The 22,725-nt window shown below is 42.6% G+C and overlaps 1 protein-coding gene across 4 annotated transcripts in view; it reads right to left on the bottom strand.

The window, feature by feature from the left end:
• The window catches only part of LOC126266740 (serine/arginine repetitive matrix protein 2-like), a 320,191-nt gene that overhangs the window by 275,342 nt on the left and 22,124 nt on the right, over window positions 1-22,725 (bottom strand). For all 4 annotated transcript variants that reach the window (XR_007548913.1, XR_007548912.1, XM_049971227.1 and 1 more), the window contains one exon: window positions 15,459-22,675. Coding sequence is in view for 2 of the 4 variants with exons in the window: in XM_049971227.1 (XP_049827184.1) it covers window positions 15,459-22,570 (7,112 nt within the window). In the remaining 2 variants the exon portion in view is untranslated. The remainder of the gene's footprint in view (window positions 1-15,458; window positions 22,676-22,725) is intronic.

The raw sequence follows: 22,725 nt of genomic DNA, 5'->3' as shown, positions 1-22,725 counted from the left end.
TCATCTGCCAATATTAGAGGTGAAGAACCCAGAAGATTATGCTTGGCATGGCAAGGCTGAAGGTGGGAGTGTTCCATCAGGATGTGAGCTACTGTCTGTAAGGTTCCACAGGTTGAATGTATGGGTGGCTTGCTAATAAAATAAAACTTGGAACAGCAGAGGGGGAGGGGACAGTATGGTGGCAGCAATGGTAAAAGGAGCACCGTACAGCAGTAGTCTCCTTGATAGTGTGGAGTTCACTAGAGGGGATAGCAGCCCACCTGGTATTTTTCTATCTCTGTTCATGGAGAAGTCTTACTTACACTTTTAAATCCACACCTGGAACTGGCAAAGTGAATTTTGGGCAACCTATCACTTCACTAGCCACATGATCAGCAAGCTGTTCCCCTGGGATACCCACATGATTCAGGGCCCAGAGAAAGACAACCAGGCAAGCAGTATGTCTAAGGTCAGATAGGAATTCTTGAACAGCAGATATTGCAGGATGATAAGGATAAAATTGATCAATAGCCTGGATATTGCTCATTGACTCACTACAAATTAAAATGCACACTCAATGTAACATAAGATTCTGTTAAATGGTGTCAGATCTGCCATAAAAACACTGATGACCATATAAATGAAGATGAGCTGGTACTATCAGAACCAAAGAGGAAAGAAACTCACTTCGGCAAAGAGACTGTCTATGGCACTAGTCCAGATGGTGCCAGCGGCAATCATAGTTCAATCATGATGAAATAAGGAGCCAGTAAATATGGAAGAGAGTGGTGTGATCCACATCCCTAGAGATGTAGGCAGAGACAAAAGACATTAAGCTTTCAACTGCAGCTAGTCTTCAGTTGACAAATACTGGGCAGCCGTGCCAGCTTTGTATTAAACAAGAGTCCCAAAGAGCAGGACTAAGCAACAATGTCAAAGCACTAGGTATCCAAGTAGATTCTGGGTAAGTATGGCATGTGGTACACAAACAAATGCATGAGTCAAGTTTTTGTGTGAGAGAACTAGAATCCGTTGAAAAGGATCCAAGCTGAGGTCCTTCAGACAGTATTTTGGAGCTGGTCTTCAGACATGGCTACAGACTAGGAGCTATGCCAAATGTAAAAGCTATTGACATATATTGTGGAGATGGCCAATGGTCCCATGTAGGTCATTAGCCCATTGATGATGATAAGAAAAGAATGTAACACTCAGCAAGGAGCCCTACGAAATGCTGTTGCCTTGGATCCTTGGGGAGCCAAGTAATGATCCAACTAACCCGAATAATTGTTGGGATAAAAACTGATGAATAGGGTGTGCTAGGGAGGGAGCCTCAAAAGGCTCAGTCACGAGGGGTAAGTGAATTGTGATAGCACCAATCAGGGTTCTATGCCTTATATAGGTCAAAAAAGACTGAAATGAGGTGTTGGCATCAGATTGCTGCAGCCAAGGGGGTGGGGGGGGGGGGAAGGGGGGGGGGATAAAGGCGGATAAGGTACCCTGTCCATGGAGTAACCAGTGGCCCCCAAAGGCAGAAAGTGTGATAGGGAATAATCCGCCCACCACCACTTAACGAAGGCTCCCAATCCAACAATACCTAGAAAAGACTAGCAACGAAGACAGGGTGAGAGAAGTGCAGGAAAATAGTGGGGGAAAAAATGTCAAAAAGAACATGCGAGAAGGGGTAAGAAGAGCAAAAGAGGGGCTAGGGCAGACCACCAAGCCCAAACAGTTGTTGTCCATTCAATGCAGAGGAGGCAACAGCACACCATGCCAACCCCTCAATGGGCAGACAAGACTAAGATGTCCTGCCTTAGAAAGAATGGTAAAACTCCCTTAACGAATAAACCGTAAAACCAGATCGACCACTAAGGCATCATCTGCTAACAGTGGGGGTACAACGTCAGTCCAGCAAAATCTGGAGCACCATCAAGCAGGCACCACAGGAACAGTGGGGCAGATCCTCACAACAGACGAGATGACCAAGAGCCAGCTAAGTATGGCCAATGTGGAGCTGACAAAGGACTACCGAGTCCTTGCGAGAGGCCCTCATGGAGGACATCCACAAATTCCTGGTCTCCTTTAACACCCATAGTTTATTCGGCAAAGTCAAAGTATGCCATTCCGTATTCCAAATCCTCAGAACATGATGCCGTAATACATACCAAAGTTCTGATTCAAGAATACCGATTGCCAGTAGCCAATTTGGCCAGCCTGTCAGTAAGTTCATTCCCCGGGATCCCAAAATTACCCGGGGTCCAGGAAAAGGCCACATGTCCACATTGTTTGAAGGCAAAAAGGGAATCTTGGAGAGTCAGGACCAAGGGATGACAAAGGTAATCCTGGTCAAGAGCTTGCAAAGTGTTCAAAGAGTCATTACGAATGAGAAAGGACTCACCGGTGCAGAACAGATATGCTCAAGAGTATGATAGAAAGCTACCAACTCCACAGTGAAAACACTGTAGCCATCAAGCAAAAAGCAGAGCTCATTACATCTCGCCTGAATGTAAGCAAAGGCAGCATGACCGGCACCCGTCGAGCAATCAGTGGAGACTACCTCTGAACCCTGAAATGTGCTGAGAATGGAGAATAATTGGCAGTGGAGGGTGTCAGGATGAGCTGATGATGATGATGAATCGTTGCTGAGGGCACTAAACAGCAAGCTATCAGCACCCTTGCACTAATGCTACATTGATGAGCATCGTGAAAACCTAAGAAAAAAAAAGGTCAATAAAACGGAAAACAGAGTTTCACCCACCCATAAGAATCGCAGGGCAATCGCACGAAGGTGAGCTTCAGAAAAGCCGGTAATAAAATCCCAACAAGAGACATCTGAACAACTAGATAAAATAATGGATAAAATAACTGTAAAAACATGGCTAAAAATGGGACAGGTAATTGTGGCTGGATGACTACATATAAATAACGAATGACCCAGCCACCTTGTGACATGTTAAAATCTCACACCCAATATTTCAGAAAGAGTTCCAGACACCACACAAAATCTTAAAACACAAACACCACACACCTCATTATCAGTTAAAATAGAAGGCAGATCCTATGGAAGCACTACATCAACCCACATATCATCATACAAAACACACTCAATTAACATATGTCATGTTGACAGCTGTGTGCTGCATCTCTGACATACTGTGGGCTCCTCCCCGCTAAAGAGGAAGCCATGTGTAAATGGGCAATGTCCTACTCTAAGCCAAGTAAGGGCTCCTTCTTCAGGCCACTGTGGGCAGGAGGAGGTAATCCACAGCTGCACTGGAGGTTTTAATGAAAGTAGTTTATCATTCCTCACTTCCAGCCACTGAGCATCCCACCAATACACGGCCTTCCTCCTCATAAATGATGTGACAGCCTGCTAGGGGACTGAACAACGAGCAGGAAGAGGAAGGGAGCAAGCTTCCTTCGCAGACACATCTGTGGGTTTGTTTCTTCAAATCCCTGTGTGTCCTGGAACTCAGCAGACAATGATTTTCTTGTCTTGCCTTTGCAACACAAGGAGAGTGTCCCGCACTTCTTGCACCATCTGACATGCTGGGTACACCTGTCCAATAGCGAGAAGGACACTTTGGGAATCTGAGCAGATGAGGAATTTCTTCTCATGACACTATCTCATCTGCTCCACTGCCCTCAGGATAGCAAACAATTCTGCATAAGAAACTGAAAACTGCTCTGTGAGCCCTATTCTAAGGGCAGTATCGGGGAACACAACAGAACAACCAAGAAAATCTTTCTGCTTACACTCTTAAACAATAATAAAATCTGGGTGGCAATGTAGAATCTCATTAGACTTAATTGTAAAAACATTGTCCAGGGTACAATGCTTCCTGTAAGCAGTCAGTTCTAAAAGAAATATGGGCCTCGGTACTATCCAGGGAACTGCCTTTCTCCACCCCTGGCTTTGGACCTTAATGCCCCCCACCTATAATAACTCAAGGCTCTCCATTTCACAGATTCCAATGGGCCTTACTCACTGTGGCCAATGTTTCAACAGCCAATCCAGTGGCAGATGAGCAACACAGCTGGATGCTGGTGATGCAGAAATGGACACAGCTCTATATGCTTTGTGTGCCATGACAAGAAGACATCAAATAGACAATGGAGGATCACAGGCCTCTGCACACAAATCAGCAACAGGACTTGTGCAACAAGCTCCAGTCGCCAGCCTAATACCCTCATGGTGAACTGCATCCAGTATTTTGAGATATGATCCATAAACTTGGCATACGTGCAGATGTGGGGGTCACACAAAATTGGAGCAGATTTGCCCTGTCGGCTCCCCAAGAGTTATGACTGACATTTAAGGATGTTTAAGGCCTTGAGACATCTCAGTCTCAGTTCTTTAAGGTATGGCAGCCATGTTAACTTTTCACTACCAATAAGGCCCAGATACTTCACCTTTTCCGTAAAAGTGAGAAAAGTGCCCCCAGTTTTAAAACTGGACAATTATAAAGAGAGCAGGAATAATTAAAATCAGCACAAACAGTTTCCTTCAAAGAGAGTTTAAAACCTGTGGTGTATGACTTCTTCCAACCACCTGCATTTGCCAAGTAGCCATTGCGATTCTGGAGGAAGACCAGAAGATGGAGAAGTCATCCATAAGCAAGGAACACAGTACAGGATGTTGGACTGTCAACGTAATACTGTTTATTGCAGTGGCAAATGCCATGACACTCCCTTTAGGGACACCATTCTCTTGCTTAAAATGGTCAGACAGAACATTTCCAACCTTGTATCAAAAATATCTGTCCAAGAGAAAGGACTGTATGAAGACGGTTTGATGTTCACAGGATCCCCACTGATAGAGATGCAACAAAATAATGCCTCCATGAAGTATCACAGGGCTTTTCGAAATGGAAAGCAGGGCTAGGTTATCGGATGTGGAATGATATCTCCCGAACCCACACTGGGAGCAACTGAGTAGGGACCTGGTTCCGAGAACCCACACTAGGCACCGGTTGATCATACACTCCATTGTCTTAACTACATAGCCTGTCAGGCTAATACTATGATAACTACTGAGGCCTGTCCATTCATTCCCTGGTCTTAAAACTGGGAGTAAAATGATTCCACAAGTTGGGAAAGTCTCCAGTCATCCAAATTTCATTGAAGAGCTGGAGGAGGACCTCCCTCAACTGTGGGTCCAACTGTTTCAACAAGCTGTACATTCTCAGGTTGTTTCCAGGCATCGTATCACAAGCTACTGACAATGCAGAATCCAACACCCACTGAGAGAAAGGCTGGTTGTATTCCTCTATGTTGGTGGAACAGAAATCTTAATCAGCCTTCTCCTACATCTCCTGACGTCGAAAGAAAGAAGGGTCCTGGCCAGAATTGGCCGTAAGGGACTTATATAATCCAGCCATTGTCTGAGCTGTCTCTCAGTGATGTTAAGAGAAACCCTTGAATTTATACAGCTGTTACTGGTGATTGTAAGTTGCACCTTGAGATGCTTCTGATGGCTTCCCATACTTTATTTGCAGATGTGGACCTACTAATGGAGTTTAGGGACTGTTGCCAAGGGCTCTGCTCACTGTCCTGAATTGTTCACCTCATTTGCACATGTGGCATTTGAACGGTTATAAGATTCTCATTGGTAGAACATCGATTGAATCTTCGCATAGGCACCCTCCTGTCCCTGACTACATAGTGACACTCATCTTTCCACTACGGTACAGGTGTTCCCGTTGACTTCGAGATGGATACATCAATGGCATGGTAACCGTGGCTGTAATGTGATCCACCCAGTCTTGGACACCATCACGTTCCTTGAAGACAGCTAACTGCCTGTAAAGCAACCAGTTAGCCTTTTTGAACAACCATCTCGGCAACTTCCTTTCAGATCTGCTCCATTGGACAGGTGGATCCAGATAGGAAAGTGGTCGCTACCATGAAGGTCATCGTCCACTCCCCACAGAGCAGTGTGTGCGATGACAAGTGAGCAGAAGGATAGGTCTAAGGCTATAGACAAACCTGTAGCAGTGCTAAAATGTATAGCTTGACCCATGTTCATCTGTATGACATCTGTTGTGCATATCAGATTCTGAAGTATCTGATCCGTGGGGCAAGTGATGTGAGAACCCCACAGCACACTGTGTGCATTAAAGTCCCCTAAAAGGAGAAAGGAATGGGGTAGTTCATCAAGAAGATGAGTGAAGGCCCCACTGTCAAGACGCTATGGGGCAGAAGGTACAAAGAGCACACTGTGACAGCAACATGGGCCACTATCGAAACAGCAACCTCTTGTAGCGTTGTGGTTAAAGGCACAGTGAAGGCACAAGTGAAAAGTGTTCCTGATGAACACTGCTACCCCACCTTTCGCCCTGTTACCACCTTTCCTGTATAAGTGCTGTTTAAAATGTGTGTCTTGAAGACAGTGGCAAAAGGGTCTGTTCTGTAAAAGGAGTCTCAATTCCTCCTGAGAAGTCATGTATTCCTCCATATTCCACTGGAGTATGGGAGTCAGTTCATCAGCATGGTCTTATGGTGAGGTGCTCGTGGAGGGGCTGCCCAGGTCCAGTGGTGAGGCATCAAACTCCATGATGTCCTTATCAGTCAGACATGCCAGAATGAAATTTGATGGCACCTGGAACAGCTTTTGAACTGAATGCTGAGACCCTTTCCCAGCAAAGGATGGCGGGGGGAAGGGGGTGGTGATGGACCCTTTTCTTTCAATTAAGTGGGCACTGAGAGGCATTCTGCTGCTGGGTTGCCTTTTATGATTCTCACCGCAAAAACATCCGCCAGTCTCTTCTGTCATGGATGCCTCAATCGCTTTGTCTTTACTAACTATGCTTTGGCTAGTACAGGTGCTAGTGGTGGTAGTTGTATGTTGGATGTCATCTGCATCGAAGTATCAATGACATGCTTCTGAGCCACAGAGGCATAAGTGGTGGTAAAGACAGGATTTTGTTGCCCTATATTCCTTTTTGGCTTCTGTCTAGGGGATCTGCTTGGTCACTTTCAGTTCCTGATTTTTTTTTCTCTCCTAAAATAGGGCATTCTCAGCTCCAGACTGGGTGGCTCCCAGAGCAGTTAAACAGGCTGCTGGAGACACACAGTCAGTCCCAGGTTCATGGACTGCCTTTCCACATTTCCCACAGGTCGTTTCAATCCCCAACTCAGCATGGTGTAACCAAAACACTGGCACTTGTAGCAATACACCCAAAGTCAGAAAAAACTTGCCATGACGTGTCCAGGCAGCATTGTAGAACTGAAAGTCACAATGAAGGTGGCAGTATTCTCAATTTGCTCTAAGTCCATCATACCCTGTGTTGCCCACTCCTGTAGCCTCAGTTGGCTGAGACTGCAGTCATGTATGTGGGTTGCATTTGGTGAGTGTGTATATGTGTGCGTTTGCTGTCTAATTCTGACGAAGGCCTTACTGGCCAAAAGCTATTGTTTGTGACAGTCTTTTTGTTGTGCTTATCTGCGACTCAGCATCTCCGCTATATGGTGAGTATTAACTTTCCTTTTCACAATATTGCTACATTCCATTCTGGATTTTCCACTGTTTGAAATAAGCATACCTGGCATAGAGAAGCAACTTTAAGACATGCCAAAAAAATAATTAACAGGCCTGGATGGACTCCCAGTTTGATTTCACAAAGAGTACTCAATGGCATTGGTCTCTTCCCTAGCTTGCACTTATTATGAACCTCTTGCCCAGCACAAAGTCTCAAGCAACTGGAAAAATCACAGGAGACTCCAGTACATAGGTAAAAAAAAACAACCTGACCTGCAAATTTACACACCAATATTCCTAACTTCTGTTTGCTACAGATCGTTGAACACATTCTCAGTTCCAATATAATAAACTTTCTTGATACTAAGCAACTTATTTCCATGAATCAGCATGGTATTAGAGAGCATTGCTTGTGCAAATCTCAGCTTGCCCTTTCCTCATGTGATACATTGAGAACTAGAGATGAAGGGCAACAGGCAGCCATATTTCTAGATTTCCAGAAAGCATCTGACATGGTGCTCCATTGCAATTTGTTAACGAAGGTATAAGCATATGGAATAAGTTCACAGATATGTGAGTGCCTCAAAGACTTCTTAAATAATAGAGCCCAGTACACTGTCCTTGAGGACGAGTGTTCATCGGTGTTCATATAGTCAGGAGTGCCCCCAGGGAAGTGTGATAGGACTGCTCTTGTTCTCTATATACGTAAATTATTTGGCAGACAGTGTGGGCAGCAGTCAGAAGTTGTTTGCTGATGATGCTCGGAACACAGTAACATGTCGAAGTTCAGTGACAGTAGCTAGATACAAGACGACATAGACAAAATTTCCAGTTGGTGTGATGAATGGCAGCTAGCCCTAAATGTGAAAAAATGTAAGTTAACAGGGTTGAACTTTTAGTGTTCAGATACAGTACTACTAGTGTCCAGCTTGACACAGTGAAGTTGTTTAACTACCTGGGCGTAACATTGCAAAGCGATATGAGGTGTAACGAGAATGTGAGAACTGTGGTAGGGAAGGCAACTGGTCGACTTTTGTTTATTGGGACAAATTTAGGAAAGAGTAGTTCACCTGTAAAGGAGATGTCATATAGGATGCTGGTGCAACCTATTCTTGAGTACTGCTTGAATGTTTGCGATTCGTACCAGGTCGGACTGAAGGAAGACATTGAAGCAATTCAGAGGAGGGGTGTTAGATTTGTTACCAGTAAGTTCGAACAACACACAAGTGTTACAAAGATGCTTCGGGAACTCAAATGGGAATCCCTAGAGGAAAGGCAACGTTCTTTGCAGGAAACACTATTGAGAAAATATAGAGAATTGGCATTTGAAGCTGACTGTAAAACGATTATGCTCCCACCAACATACACTGTGTGTAAGGAACATGAAAATAAGATAATGAGAAATCAGGGCTCATACATAAATGTACAGATAGTCGTTTTTGCAGTCTATTTGCGAGTGGAACAGAAGGGGAAATGACAAGTACTGGTACAGTGTAGGCGCCTTAGGGTGGCTTGCGGAGTATCGGTGTAGATGTAGATGTGGACGTAGAGCAGCAGATGCGTAATGCATAAGCAATCAACTGTTCTCGCGACTGAACCTGCAATGGTAGAACCCCTGCCTCTGCTAGGAGGCTGATCACAGGGCTAGTCCAAATGGCACTAGCTGCCAGTCGTACCCCATAATGGTGTATCGAGTCCAGCATCTGTAACATTGAAGGTGATGTTGAGCCACATGTGAGACAACGGTAATCCAGATGGAACTGCACCAATGCCGTGTAGTGCCATATCAGAGAAGAGCAGTCCACACCCCAATTGGTATTGCCGAGGCATCAAAGATCATTGATGTGTGACCAACATGCCAACATGTACGCTTTAATTGATGATTATGAGGAAGCCACGTCAACTGGGCAGCCAAGACCAGTCCCAAAAAACATTGAGAGTCCACCACTTTGAGGGACTAGCCATCAAGATACAGGTCTAGAGGGGATGGACTGTACAGCAATGGCAGAAATGCATAATGCACGATTTGGCAGCTGAAAAATAGGAGCTGTGAGTGAGAACCCAATATGCATTTGGTGTATTGTTTAATGCAGTCTGCATTCTGCAACACCCATTGCGGACAGCCACTAAAAAGAGAGAGACATTCAAAACAGAACCATCTAGAACTCCATTCTCCTGCAGATAGGAGGTGCTACGGAAGGTGCCAACCAGCACCTGTAAAGTGTGACATGAAAGAGTTCTAGATAAAAATTGAGAGTGGGCCACTGAGGTCCCACTCATTTAAGGTGGCATGGGTGTGGAGGCAGCTTATGGTATCATAAGCTTTATGCAAATCAAAAAAGACAACAATAACGTGTTGATGCCAGGCACAAGCTATTCAAATAGCAGACTCCAAGTGGACTAAATTCTCTGCAGCAGAGCACCATCGGCGAGAACTATCTTGGATTGAAGCCAAAAGGTCTCAGGATTCAAGGATCCAATACGCCGCACCATACTATCAAATAATTTGCAGAGGGACTTTGCTGAAATTTTGTTTGAACTTTCGCATGTTCCCAACAAACACTGGTAAAGTTTTATTTTTGTCGATATAATACTTACTGAGACATAATCATTTGTTTGACCCATACCTCAGCTGTCAACATTGCACCCCGAGTTTTTGGCAACTTTTGAGATATAATACCTCAGAAATATTATCTTGAAAGAAACAAAACTGGGCCATATTGTGCAACTTTGTGTGCACTCTTGAGCAAAATAATAAAAGAAGACATCTTGAACAATTTCTGTATGGATAATCTGAAGCAAAGCCGGTTGCAAAAATAGACGCTTGAAAAACATGTAAGGCTTAGCTTTTTATACCTTCCAACGTGATAGCCAGATGAACCTAAAACTTTGCATGTGATAACTTACCAATGCAGAGTCTTAGAATACAAAATTTCATTCCCCTACTACTTACCAATAGTTTACAAATTGAGGACAAAATTGAGAATTTTTGTAAAAATGAGAAAAATAGATTTAAAAAAAACCTTCCTGCAAATTCTTTTATGCCACTTTCATTAGAAAGAATCTGTCCTAAACCATCTAAACCACCTGAAAAACTATAAGGGGCCTTCAAAAAGTAATGTAATACATTTTTTCTGAAAGAGGTTTGTTATATTCAGGATTCCAATACACCATGTTAGTCCCCACTCCTTTGGCTACAAAAGCTTATTTTTCAACATACTCTTCATTCAATGTGACTACCTTACTGGGAGGACCTGTATGCTGCATGGTATCATTCTACTGGTCTACGACAGAGCCAATGTCTTGCTGCATCAACAGACTCCCAATCATCCACTTACTGCAATTCCGGACAGATGGCCTTTGTTGCTCATTATGGCCTTCTGTTAGGTAGCGAGGAACCCAGCAGCATACAACTGGCGGATGATTGTGTTGGCATTGCCAACAGACACATCCAATTGAGCAACGAGGTGTTTTTTAAATTGTGGTTAAGAGTGTCCGCAGGTTCCAACACTGCAGGAGTCACAGCTGAGTGTAGCTGACTGGCACATAGGAGATTGGACAGGTTCGCAAGATCCTCACCCAACAACTCATTTTGAATTTTTTCACTGCCAGGTCTCCATAGACATTCTGCAAGCACCTATGAATATCTGTGATGCTCTGGTTTTCCACCAAAAGAAACTCAATGACAGCTCTCTGCTTGGAAAACACCTCCTTCACAGTTGCTATTTCGAAGGCTACATATAGCATCACCACCTATTGGAACTTCGTGAAACTATTGGGAATGAAGTGGGAATATTCAATGATATCCATAACACATTCTGAATTTTTTTCAACTGAAACTGGCCGAGAAAAAAATTATATTGCATTACTTATTGAACACCTCTCATATAATTCGTTTTGCAATGCAAACATATAAGGCCCTAAAAAACAATGACAAGATGGAGGCCATTTAAAATACCTCCATATCCACTGGTCCTCAGAAAATCTGACGTCTTATTGTGTTCGTCAATTGTTTAATGCTCTCTGGGGAAGGTATTATCAAACGTCCTGATGGCTAGGAAGTGAGATAGAGTCAGAACAACTCAAAAAAGGGGTGTCTTGTCATGGCTCACCTTGACATATTTCAGTCAGTTTTTCTCCCATGATGTCTACAGAACTGTATAAGCTGGCTTCATGTATTCATCATTTATGCCAACTGATGAATCAATAATTCAAGCCAGCAGAATTTCAAATGATGCTTCGCCTTTTCTGAGCAAACTTAGTGACAGTAAATGAAGGATACATTAACATCAGACCTCCAGCCAGGACAATATGCTGCATGAATTTATGAAAGGTATCTTGGATTTGAAATACGACAGTAGTTTGAAAGTTCTCGAAATCACCACAAGTGGTCAGTGCTAGCGAAACGAATTGGTCATGTGATATTCACTGGACTGTTGCCTGTAAAAAAAACACCGGCCATGTCAGTGCTCTTGGAAGAGCATTGTGGTGGTGACATGGCTCTGTTGTTGTTCCCGCGTAGTGAGTTGCGAAGATGGAAAAAAATAATCAAGATTCAAGCAGTGATTAAGTACTTCATAAAGAAAAGTATGAAAGCAAAGGACATTCATGCCGATTTCTGGTGGACTCTGCTCCTTCATATTCAACTGTCCAAGCGGACAAATGAATTTAATTTGGTCGGGAGAGCTTAGATGATTATCTGTGCAGTAGTCGGCCAAGATGTGTCACTACTCCAGAAATCATTGCAACAGTGCACAAAATGGCCTTGGAGGATCACTGATAGAAAGTGCGTGAAATTGCTTACGCCTGCCAGATGTCATCTGAAAGGGTATATTACATTTCAACTGAAGAACTAGAAACGAAAAATATATATATATCTGCAAGATGGGTGCCATGACTCTTGACGATGGATCAAAAAGGCCTGAGAATGGACATATCGGAACAATGTTTGGCCTGTTTTAGGAGAAACGAACAAGATTTTTTGTGCCAGTTTGTGACCATAGATGATACATGTATGCACTACTATACCCCAGAGACAAAACAACAGTCAAAGCAGTGTAAACATGCTGATTCTCCACCATCAAAAAAAACCAAAGACATTTCCTTTGGTGGGAAAGATCAAGGCATCAGCGTTCTGGCATGCAAAGGGGTTTCTGTTTGTACATTCTCTCCCCACTGGGCAAATAATTACTGGAGAATACTAACCTAACCTCCTGGACAAACTGCAATGAAAGATACATAAAAAGAGGCCAGGTTCAGCAAAGAAGAAAGTCATCTTCCATCAAGACAATGCGCACCAGCACACATGTACCACACCATGGAAAAATTAGACAAACTAAGGTATGAAATGTCACCACACCCGCCTTATTCACCTGATATGGCTCCGGCACTCTTCCATCTCTTTCCAAAACTGAAATTTTTTCTCAGTGGATGAAGATTCACTTCCAATAAAGAATTGATAGCCAGAATTGACAACTATTTTGCAGACCTGGAGGAAACTCATTTTCGAGATGGGATCTAGGCACTGGAACATCATTGGACCAAGTGCATTAATCACAAGAAGACTACAATGAAAAATAAAAAGAAGTTTTAGTGAGGTAAGTACTTTTTTCCATTCCACTCCATAAACTTTTCAAACCACCCTAGTACATTCAGACTCCTGCTGACCAGAAGGATGCTTTAATAAGTTTATGTACCCTCATGGCTCAGCAAATTTATTTCATTACCCATCAAAGAATGGCTAATGCTGTGCTCTGGTACAGCACATTATTGCAATTATTGCAGCACTATCAGTGAACTCCTCTGGCTGGCAGTGTAGTTTTCATCATGACATTCTGCAGCAAATTAATGAAATATAATATTCACGTAATCTGCGTAAACATCAGCTCAGGATCATAAAAAGAGATCACTTCTAGCTTTGATCTGACATTTAAAGAAATGTATCATCAGGTTTGGAATCCTGTGAAGGAAACACTCATCAGGCTTGAGAACCTGTGTATAGAAAGCCACATGTGAGCCCTATGGAAATGGAGATGTTGGTTTCCTCATTTTACAAGAAACCAGCAGTGGTTAAGCCCCTGTGAAGCATGGCAACACAATTATATAATTTTTCATCCATACACTATTGTTTCACATAAACTGCAGACTATCCAAACACAAAATATGTATACTTTAAACCAGAATTAAACGAGCACATCAATAGCATTTGCATGGTAAAAAAAACACACTCAAAATTTGTTATGTTTCCATAAGGTAAGGTTCAACACCCATAAAATGCATATTAACCATGAGCTGTTGATTTGTCCCATTTGTCATCTACCGGTTTCGGTTATTAATGATCATCCAGGATGCAGGGTACAACAGATTAGTTAAATGCATCCCATATCTCTTTGAAGCTAAACATATGCCTTATTCAGCACCAAAGGGGTATGGGGTGTTTTTAACTAATCTGTTGCACCCAACATCCTGAATGATTGATAGTAACCAAAACCGGCAGATGATTAATGGGACAAATAAACAGTTGATGGTTACAAAAAATTTATAAAATACTCAAAATTCTCTATAACATGAATCCATTAAAAGAAAGAAAGAAAGGAAGGAAGGAAGGAAAGAAGGTCAGGCAGGCTCCAATGAACTCCACCAAAAATTTACACAATGTGACAATAGTGTAAAATGTGAAGACAGTTTATACAATGTGTGTAGTAGCTGTTACACAACAGTTTTTCTACCATGATGTCCAGTGCCTTGGTAACACTAAGTTAAATTTTGAATTTTATAAGCAGTTTGATTCTATAGTTATCATAGCAGAAAAACAGGCTGAAATATGTCATGATGAGCCATAACAAAAGAAACCCCTTTTTCGAGTCGTTCTGACTATCTCACTTCCTAGTTAACAGGACATTTGATATTACCTTCCCCATAGAGTACTAAACAATCACAGAACATAGTAAAAAAATGTCAGACTATGGGTATATTTTCCACGCAACTCCACCCTGACATTTTGAAGGCCTTATAGATTCACACTGAAAACCAAATCTAATTTTATAGGTGGTTTAGAACATGGCCTTTCTCTGAAAATGGTTTAAAAGAGTTTCAACAATTTTTTTTTTGTAAAAACTCATTTTTGGCATTTTTACATAAAACTGTCAATTTTGTCCTCAATTTGTAAACTATTGGAAAGCAGTAGGAGAATTAAATTTTAAATCCTAAGACTTTATATTGGCACGTTATTATGTGCAAGTTTCATGTTTATCTGCCAATTACTTCAGAAGGTATAAAAAGGTAAACTGTACATTTTTCAAGCATATATTTTTTACGTTGACTATGCTTCAAATCATCCGTATAAAAATTGTTCAAGAAATCATCTTTTGTTATTTCATTCAAGAGAGTGCAAAAAGTTGCAAAAGACAGCCTAGTTTTGTTTCTTTCTACAATATATTTCCAGAGATAGTTGCTGAAAACTCAAGGGTGCATTATTGATAGCTGCGCGTATGGGGTCAAATGAATGAGTAGTATAATGGCAAAAGCGAAACTTGCTGATGTTCACTGGGAACATGCGCAAAAGTGTACACAAAATTTCAGCAAAATCTGGATCTTTTTTTCCAAAATTGACCACTTTGAACGGAATGGTTCAGTAGTTATTCAGCAACTGAGAGGCTTGCACAGCATTAACTAACATGGAGGGCTGCATCAAACGAGTCTTCAGACTGGAGATAAAAACAACAACAAATGGTAACAAAGTAAGTGTTAAGCTAAGAAAACTGAAAAAAGAGGAGGGAGGGAGAAGAAGGAGAGAGAGGATGTGATAAAGGAGCAACATGATAAATGAAAATGAGTTTCTTGTGCACCAAAAAGTAGACCCAAACCCCAATAAATACTGTGACTGCTGACATTTCCCAGTTTCTTATGATTGTGAAGAACATGTTATTGTTCTCTCTCTCTCTCTCTCTCTCTCTCTCTCTCTCTCTCTCTCTCTCTCTCTCTCTCTAAGTATGTAACATACCTTGACCTCCTCCTCCTGCGCTTTTTCTCTTCATTACTTCTACTTCTGCGCTTTCTTTTCTTGCTTTCCTTGCTGCAACTACTGCTTCTCTTCTTCTCTTTACTATCGTTTTTGCTACTTTTCTCCTTGCTAAGACTCCTGCTTTTCACATCCTTGCTACAGCTCTTGCTCCTTTTCCTCTCCTTGCTGCTGCTTTTACTCTTCTTCCTCTCCTTGCTGCGGCTCTTGCTCCTCTTCTTCCTCTCCTTGCTGCGGCTCTTGCTCCTCTTCCTCTCCTTGCTGCGGCTCTTGCTCCTCTTCCTCTCCTTGCTGCGGCTCTTGCTCCTCTTCCTCTCCTTGCTGCGGCTCTTGCTCCTCTTCCTCTCCTTGCTGCGGCTCTTGCTCCTCTTCCTCTCCTTGCTGCGGCTCTTGCTCCTCTTCCTCTCCTTGCTGCGGCTCTTGCTCCTCTTCCTTTCCCTGCTGTGGCTCTTGCTTCTCTTCCTCTCCCTGCTGCGGCTCTTGCTTCTCTTCCTTCTATCTTTACTTCGGCTTCTGCTCTTCCTTTTTCTCTCCTTGCTGTGGCTTTTACTTTTTCTCTTCCTCCTCTCTTTGCTGCGGCTACGGCTTCTCTTTCTTTCTTTGCTACGGCTCTTGCTCTTCTTCCTTTCTTTGCTTTGGCTTTCGCTCTTCCTCCTCTCTTTGCTGTGGCTGTTGCTCCTCTTCCTTCTCTCCCTACTTCGACTTTTGCTCCTCCCCCTCTCCTTGCTTTGACTCTTACTCTTTCTCTTCCTCTTTTCTTTGCTGCGGCTCCTGCTTTTTTTCCTTGCCTTATCATTATTTTTGTTGGATTCTCTTTCTTTACTGCAACTCTTACTTCTCTTTCTTTCTTTGCTGTGACTCTCACTCTTCTTCCTTTCTTTATTGGCATTCACTACCTTCCTCTCTACCTCATTGTGACTGTTGTTATTTTCCTCTGTCTTGCTCTCTTTGTCAGTAGTTTTATCCTTACTATGACTTCTGTTCTTACTACAACTCTTGCTTGCATCTTCATTCTCATTGTCTTGTTTTTCTTCGTTATTCTTCTTCTCTCTGACTTCACATTCTTTTTCTTCAATTTCAGTAACACTGTCTATTTCTTCACAAATGTTCTTCTCATCTTTAATGCAGTTTTCTACACTTGCAGTAATGGCATTAGACTTCTCATTTGCATCACTTACGAGTTGATCGTGAGGAGTTCCACTGTTTTCCTCGCTGCTAGTTTTCTCTATAATACTGTCAACTGAGCCAATGACTCCTGCAGCTGCAGCAGTGCCCTGTCCTGAGGTATTATTTTGTTCTTGCAGAATCTTAGTACCCTGTGTTTTAGTTGTTAATAAATTATCACTTGCCTCACTTTCTTTATTAGTACTTTCTACTTTACAAGAATCTTCATCCTTAGAGTCTGCTTCTATTTTTTTTGTTTTGGTCTTTGCATCTTTCCTTTCTTTGCTTTTGCTCTCATTACTGCCTTTTTTGCTTTCACTTCTACTTATACTCCGGCTTCCACTGCCTTTTCGATCTTTGCTGTTACTCCTGCTTCTGCGCCTTCTGTGATCCCTACTGTGGCTCCTACTTTTGCTACTGTGCTTACTTCTTTTACAATTTTTGCTTTCACTTCTCTTTCTGTCTTTACTACTTTTTCTGTCCTTACTATGGCTTTTACTTCTCCTATTTGATTTCTTTCTGCTACTACTATGACTTCTTTCACTCCTACTTCTTTTTGCTGACTTTGCACGACATTTGCTTTCTTTGCCCTTCTCTTTCTTGTCTTTGCTGCAAGTCTTATCATCTATGTGGGCAGTATTTCTTTTTTCGCTGCTACCTGCAGATTTTTCATTCTCAGCACTATGACTCTTTTTAACTTCACTCTGACCTGTTGATGGTGGAGAATTTTGATCAGATTTAATGCACTCCAAAAGTTCTGAATTTTTTAGGTTAGACTGGCAATTTTCGGTCTTTTTTTGTTCACCTTCAAAATTTCTTTCTCCCATTTCAGGCTGGTCATCACAAGCAATAGATTCCATCTCATCTGTGTTTTCTAATATTCCTTCATAGCTGGCTGCAATACTAATGCACTCTTCTTCATCATCAACTACTTCCCTAACACAATCATTAGAACATTCCATTCTGTTCAAATTATTGTCTAACTGTCCTGTCAAAGTATGTGAAATTGACAATAATGTATTAACACTACAACTTCTCTGTTCATTACCAACAACTTCAGCTGCAAGATTATTCTGTTCATAATTTTCTCCATCACATCTTACAACCCCTAAATCTTCCTGACACTGATTTTCTGAATTAAATTTATTCCCACTGCTTTCGGTTACAGCTATAGCATTAATCGAACTAATGTGAGCATTACAGTTGGCCTTAGGGTCTAAAAGGTTGCTGCTTTCATTACCAGTATGTTCAATGCTCATAATGGTATTTTCCAGTGCAGAACCAGGCAGTTTTGGTATATAACAATCACTGGCTTCATTTTTCTTTGCATCATGAGTGCAGTTTGCATTGCACTTAGAGCCATCAGAAGAGCTTTCAAATTTAGCAATTATGGCTCCCTCACGATACCCCATATATGAACCATTTTCATCCTTAGCATGCGCTTCTCCATCAGAGTTCAGAGTTTCTTGGGTGTCAAAGTGCTGGGGTTCATTTATTTCCAACTTTGTCCTACTTGGTAAGCATTTACTGTGGATCAACATATTTGTATTACAGTCATCGGTAACAAACTGGCTACCAGTAGCACTTATACAGTGTTCACTACTATCATCTTCATCCTTACTGTTGGGATCAGGTCTTTCTTGGCTATGTACATTGGAAGGCATTTCTTTCCCATGTTCAGTGTTAAAAGGATCTTGAGGAACAACTGTATGAGCATCATTAACAGGTTCTTGAGGAGTAGCCGTTTGCACATTATCATCGATACATTTTGAATCTTGCCCATCTTGATCATCTGCTGGAGCCTGAGAATCCCTTTGAGATGGAGATGAGTGACTATCATTTGTATCTGCATTACCTGATATACCACCACCAGCTGACCCAGGTTCAGAGCCCCCGCCGCCAGCCCCACTGCCACTGCCACTACCACTAGCACCTCCTCCACCTGGACTTCCACCTTTGCTGTCTCTGTCTTCATTGCCAACATTTTTACCTTCATTAGAAGATTCTGATTCAGCTTCACGTTTCTTCTTACGGTCTCCACTTCCACTGGCACTTTGGCTTCGACTACGGCTACAACTATGGCTTCGGCTCCGAGTTCGGCTATGTTTGGACTTACGACCCTTGCTATGAGAACGTGATTTTCTTCGAGACCTAGAGCGTCGCTTTCGACTGCGTGATCTTCGCCTACTCCGTGTGCGAGATCGTCGCCTGCTGCGACTACGGCTCAAAGTTCGCCTCCGACTGCGTGATCTTCTCCTGTGACTTCGGCTTCTACTGCGTGTCCTGTGTCTACGACCGCGTGATCCACGTCTACTATGTGACTGGCTACGCCTTCGGCTTCTGCTTCTACTTGGAGACCTCCTGCGACTTCGTGATCGTCTTCTACTGCGGGACCGTCTTCTACTGCGGGATCTTTTCCTACTACGAGATCTCCTTCTACTACGAGACCTCTTTCTACTACGTGACCTCTTTCTACTTCTCGATCTCTTCCTACTCCTCGATCTCTTACGGCTTCTTGATCTCTTTTTGCTGCGTGATCTCTTCTTGCTTCTGCTAGAGGACCTTTTCCGGCTGCGACTACGTGACTTCCTACGACTTTTCCCACTTTTTCCACGACTGCGGCTTCTTTTTCTGCTGTGACTCCGTTTTCTGCTACGACTTCTCTTCCTGCTGCGGCTCCTCTTTCTACTACGACTCCTCTTTCTACTGTGGCTTCTCTTTTTGCTGACACTGCGTTTACGACTCTCTTTCCTATGCTTGCTGCTTCTGCTTCTACTGCGCTTCCTTTCTGTACTGCACACTTTATTTTCTTCTTTCTCCTCATTAATTTTACTGTCCTCAGAAACCTCTTTACCATCAACAGTTTCATCTTTTTGTTCATCACTTCTCTCAGCCTCCTGCTCGACAGGACTACTATCAACCTTCAATATATCGCTATCATCCTTATTCGTTCCAGAACTATCTAAATAACTGTCTTCACAAACAAGAACTTCCCCATCAATGCAAGAATCTTCAGTCTTTTGGTGCTCTGCATCTTTAGCAGGAAGGTCATTATCCCCATTCTTTTCATCTTGACTGTCTAACATTACATCCACATGAATGGTTACAGCATCATCACTTTTTTTAACTTCCTCTGGCAACTTGACATTTTCCTGAGTTGGAACACCTTCTGTAAATGTGTTTGTTGTAGTATCAGATGAATGCTCTGTTATATTTATCTCTTCATTTGCTATCATCTGAGATTCTAATGGTACACTGTCAAGCTCTACAGTTTTGCTTTCTGTAATTGCTTCAGAAGTTTCCTCTGATGCATGTGGAATGGTTATGTTAGCATCTGTTTGTTCGTTATTTTGTTGCGTCTGTTCATCTACTGTTTTTGGTTCTACATTAACATTCTTTTCAATAGCCTCAATACTTTCATGTTGTTTCTCCTCATGTTCTTCATCAATCTGAATTTTATCTTCATCTTCCACAGCTTTTTCATCATTTAAGATGTGCTCCAAAATAATTTTTGGTTTTTTCTCTTCGCTTGTAGATCTTTTTTTGTCTTTCTTAGACTTCTTTTCCTTCTTAGATTTCTTGCGCTTTCCAGATTTTTTCTTTTCCTTGTGCCCATCTTTCAGTATGTCTCCCTCTGCGTTGGCTACTGCACTACAGTTGTTGGTTCTCATATGTTCTGTTGCTTCTCCTACAAGCTGTCCATCAGGTTTCTCTTCTTTAATTCCGCTACCACATTTACGATCTTCCTCACACTTATGTCGCTTATTTTTTTTATTCCTTTTGTGTTTCTTTTCTTCCACTGTGCTCTTCCCACATTCTTGAATTGGTTTCCCTTCTTCCTTTGTACTACTTATTATTTCACTGCTCTGGTCATTTGTGATGTGATGTTCTTCAGTCACTAACCCCTGATTTTCAACACTGATACTACACTTTTCATCTACTTCAACTGTAGATACGTCCCCAACAACCTGGCCAGTTTCAGTTCTACATACCACTAATGCAGCTTCATTTTCTTGAACTGCATCAACTATTCCCTGTATTTTTGCTTCCTTCCTTTTATTTCGCTTCCTGTTGAGTTCTCCACTTTCCTGATTTTCAACGGACTGCGTTTTATTCTTCTTACGTTTTGCCTTTTTTATATCCTTCTCTCTCTGTTTCGTATCATTAGTTGCTATGACTGCAGCCAATGGAGTTTCAACTGATGCAGATAGCCCTTTATTAGAATCATGGTTCTCATTTCCAGCAGCATCTTGTACACCATGTTGCTCTCCCTTACTAGCATTTTCTGCTTCATGTTCTACCGTTTTAGTTTGACTAACACATTCAGTATCATCTAACAATTTATTATTTCTTCTCATAATAGGTAAACTTTCTGCATTGTGGTTTTCACACGTATTTGCATTAACAGCATCACCACCACTGTTCTGATTATCTGTATTGCAAGTGCCATTAACTTCCACCTTTTCACCATTCTTGATATCTTCCACTGCACTTTCTACTTTAACAGCAGTACTAGGTACTGCCCCAATAGTGTCACCAAAACATGAAGAGTTTGGTGACGTAAGAGCCTGGACTGTAGGTTCAGCTGATTCATCCTCACTTAGCACTTCCTGTTTGATGAAGATCTCAGTAATTTTCTCGTTTTCCCCACCATTGGCTTCCTTACTTTGCTCTTCACTAGCAACAGAATTCTTACAGGGTGTAAGGCTTTTTGTATTATGAGAGTTGTTCTTTTCACTGTGTGCACTTTGATGCTTCTGAGACCTGGAACTTTTCTGTTCTGCCGACTTTTGACGAGCAGAGCTTCTGCTGTAACTTGGACTGCGCTCTGGACTCAAACTTCGCTTTCCACTGAAACTACGTACAGGGCTTTCACTTAGTTTCCGACTAACACTACCTGTCAGGCTGGATTTCCTCACACTACAACTGCGTCTTTTACTTGAAGTATTCTGCTGAACTTGAGAATCGCTTCTTTTTCTGCTCTCACTCCTTCTTGGGGTAGGAGATACACTCCTATTGTGACTTGAGCTTCTTCTTGAAGAAGGTGACTGACTCCTACCCCTACGTGATTTGCCAAGTGGTGTCGGAGAAGGACTGTGCCTATTGCTAACACTGCGGTTGCGGCTCAAACTTCTTTTGCGGCTAAGGCTTCGTTTGCAGCTCGGGCTACGCTTATGGCTTAAACTTCGTTTCTGGCTCGGACTACGTTTGTGACTCCGACTCCGTTTGCCACTTATACTACGTTTATGGCTCAGGCTACGTCGTCTTCTGCGGATGCGACTTAGACTTCGGCTGATACTCTTCCTTAGCCTACTTACACTACGACTTACAGTTCGTCTTCGCCTCCGAATACTTGGGCTTCGGCGTCTCCGTAGCCTGCTTGGGCTACGACTTACACTGCTCCTCCTACGACGCCGACGGCTGCGACTACGGCTTGGAGTTCGTGCCCTGCGCAACCACCTGAGGCGACTTAGGCTGCGGGTCGGGGTTCTCCAGCGGCGGAGGCTACGACTGGGACTGCGTCTCTGCCTCCGTATTCTACTCAAACTCCGACTAACTTCCCTACGAATACGACTCAGACTTCTACTACTGCGTCGTCCACGAAGTTTCGGCCGACTACGGCTGCGTGTCCTGCTTACTCTTCTACGTATTCGACTCAAACTGCGACTAATTTGACGTCGAATGCGACTCAAGCTCCTACTACTTCGTCGACCAACACGACTTCTACTGCGACTGCCTCTCCGGTGTGATCGAGTTACACTGCGACTACTGTGCCGCCATGTCCTGCTCGGGCTGCGGCTACTAGCAGCTGAACTTTGTCCACTTGACGAGGTACCACTGCCACTGCTGCTTCTGCTTGCACTCCTATCTCTCCTCCTGCTCCTCTTTTTCTTGCTTTGGCTTCGCTTCTTTTTTTTACTGTGGCTCATATTTTTAGACTTCTAATCACTTTGCTGAATAAACCTTTCTTGTTCAGGTATTTGCTGTCGCACTTAATACTTTAGCTGTGCTACACAACTGTACTCGTTCAACTCCTGTGAAAAACAATTTCACACAGATGTATTTAGTATAACAATATTTTTTT

This window comes from Schistocerca gregaria, chromosome 4 (assembly GCF_023897955.1).
Source record: "Schistocerca gregaria isolate iqSchGreg1 chromosome 4, iqSchGreg1.2, whole genome shotgun sequence".
Taxonomy (NCBI): domain Eukaryota; kingdom Metazoa; phylum Arthropoda; class Insecta; order Orthoptera; family Acrididae; genus Schistocerca; species Schistocerca gregaria.
Note: the sequence above shows the minus strand (reverse complement) of the source record. Positions and strands in the feature narration are given on the sequence as shown.